Source organism: Stegastes partitus, unplaced genomic scaffold (assembly GCF_000690725.1).
Source record: "Stegastes partitus isolate 25-593 unplaced genomic scaffold, Stegastes_partitus-1.0.2 Scaffold3198, whole genome shotgun sequence".
In the NCBI taxonomy this organism is placed as follows: domain Eukaryota; kingdom Metazoa; phylum Chordata; class Actinopteri; family Pomacentridae; genus Stegastes; species Stegastes partitus.
Window position 1 is genome coordinate 1 of NW_007580929.1, and position 2,458 is coordinate 2,458.

At 50.6% G+C, this 2,458-nt stretch overlaps 1 protein-coding gene across 1 annotated transcript; it reads right to left on the reverse strand.

Moving 5' to 3' along the window:
- Positions 1-17: 17 nt before the first annotated feature.
- Positions 18-2,452, reverse strand: LOC103375862 (oxysterol-binding protein-related protein 6-like; the record flags this gene model as incomplete). Its single annotated transcript, XM_008306164.1, has 7 exons — positions 1,933-2,452; positions 1,774-1,848; positions 1,128-1,342; positions 911-1,048; positions 759-822; positions 596-674; positions 18-48 (listed from the first exon to the last, which is right to left on the reverse strand). Coding segments are annotated over exons 1-7 (771 nt in total), but the record flags the coding sequence as incomplete, so codon positions are not given.
- Between the last annotated feature and the right edge of the window lie 6 nt (positions 2,453-2,458).

Sequence of the window (2,458 nt, forward strand, 5' to 3'; positions counted from 1 at the left end):
ACGTCATGTGACCGTACCTGCACACAACCACACGTCATGTGACCGTACCTGCACACAACCAGACAGTATGACGTGACCAACGTTGACACTGCCTGTGACTTGACTACAGATGCAGTACGATCACAGGGTGGTAGATTCATGACCTGGGTCACTGATGAGAACATGAAGACATGTCGCACAAACACACGGTGAGGAGTGTGTCTAACAGAAGCTCCTCGTTGAGCTGCTGGACCTCTTCTCATGGTGGAAGCTTTGAAGTGTTCAGTGCCATCAAGTAAAGCTCACTTCTGTTTCATAACACCTGATTAAAACCCAGGTATCTACGGCCCAGCAGCACCTCTACTGTCACAACTAGCTCAAGGATGTAAAGCCTTGCATCGTGTTTTGCCCACTTCCAACCTATTTCGAGGTCTAATAGAAAAAACAACAACATAAAAACAGAAAACGGCAGTCTGTAGATGTTCAGGCCTAGGTCAGTACTGAATGATCAATACTAGCAGGTGTGTTACTGCAGGTACACCTGTACAACAACACGGTAAGGCCCACGACTGGCCACATTGTTGGTTGACTGGTGGTTAAAGCTGCTGTGACTCACCGTGGGAGGGAAACATTGACCTGTCCACTGGAGATGATCTCCACTGACTTCCCCCAAAACTTGTTCTTCCATCTCTGATCTGAAAGCAGACAGAGCTGTAGGTTGGACTCCACTCATCCAGTCACGGAGGATCCAGCACTCATCAGTAAAACTCTGCTCCTACCTTGCCAGAATGTGAAGTTTTCTGACTCTGCATGGCAGGCAGAGACTGGAGGGTGATGGCTGACCTGAAAACATTCAACACATTAGTTTGTTCTGAACCAGACGCTGACGTCTGGGCAGCAGGTCTTAGAGGTCGGGTTGGGTCCTGGCTACCTGCTCGCTGATGTACTGGAATCCTCGGTCTTCTCTGTAGCTCTCATAGGTTTCTCCTAGGACGGGGTTGAAGGGTTTGTAGCGATACCTCCACGACGCCCAGGCGTAACCAGAGATGGAGAAAGCTGCCACATAAACCTGGGAGCATACATACGTTTTTTCAGTCCCAGAGCTGAACTTCATGTCAGCTCTGGCCGGTTAGTTAATCCAAACTCACCATCCTCTCATACGGATCGTCGATGTGGTTGGCGATGTCCAGCAGCTCGGTGTATTCCAGCTCCTCGCTGAGCCTCTGCAGCAAAGACACCGGCTCATTGAGAGCCACTGGCATGGAGACCCTGGACAAGTCTTTGCCGATGTTGTTGTACAGGATGGTCATGATGCCGATGTGGCTGTTGTCTGCTCCGGGGGCAGGCAGGGCGGTGCGGCGACCTGGACCACAGCAGCAAAAACATCAGTCAGTCAGCTGGTCAGATGCATCACATCAGACGGATTCATCGGTCAGACTTCTAGGCTGTCTGCATCAATAAGCTGTTTGCTCGTGAGCGTGTGCGTGGCAACATCATTACCTGTAAGGGTGCTTCATCGTATTAAAACGTATTTAAATTAAGGTCTGACTAAAACAGGAGCTAACGGTCAGTAGCTCAGAGGTGGAAATGTGTTTCTATAGCTTGGAGGAGGTGCTGCTTTAAAAATAAAGAACCGCTGACATCGTTTTGCCTCTAAAAACATTGTTTACGACTCCAGTCTACTTCCTTTCCACACAGTCTGCTCTCCAGTACAGTCCTGAACACTGGCCAGGTGAAGCAGCAGGACACCGTGTCCACCATGTGGGTTATGGCGGGGGCTTGTGCCGGCCTTACCTGTGTCTGTGGGCACTGGGCTGGGTTTGTCAGCTGCACTGTTCACGCTGGCTCTGTAGTTGAGGGTGGCAGTGGCTGAGGAGGACAGAACACACAGGTTGGTGTTTTTTCTGCTTTAAGCTCAGGAAGTGTTGCCGTGGTGGACAGATAGAGACTCACAGTGGCCCTCCTCGGGCTCGGAGGTGGTGGTGGTGGTGATGTCGCTGAGGCCGGACTCGTCTGAAGCCTCGGCCTCTGAGGAGGTCTCACACACGATCACCTCGCTGGCATCGAAGTACTCCGCCATGGATTCTGCCACTGAGGGTGCACGGTGACTGTGGCGGCCCATGGATGGCGTCCTCTGGGAGGAAGAGCAAAGGAGGGAGGAAGGAGTTCAGGTTCAAGCCTTGTTTTCACCATAAGACAGAGATCTGTGTGTGCAGAAGACAAGTGACAGATTAAAGGGAAAAACCAAAGTCAGTGCACATAAAAGCCAGTTGTTCTCAGGACTGCCAGACCCTCCCAGGATGAGCTCCGTCCATACTTCACAGAGATGCAGATCATGTGCCAGTCAGCAAGTCTCAAACCAGTTTACAGTAAAACATTTAGACAGCTCTCTCCACCACCATTATCAATCCTTTGTCAAATTATCATCAGTCTTTTGGCAGAACGGTGTTTCTTCTTTCCTCCATAGAGTTTCAGAGAC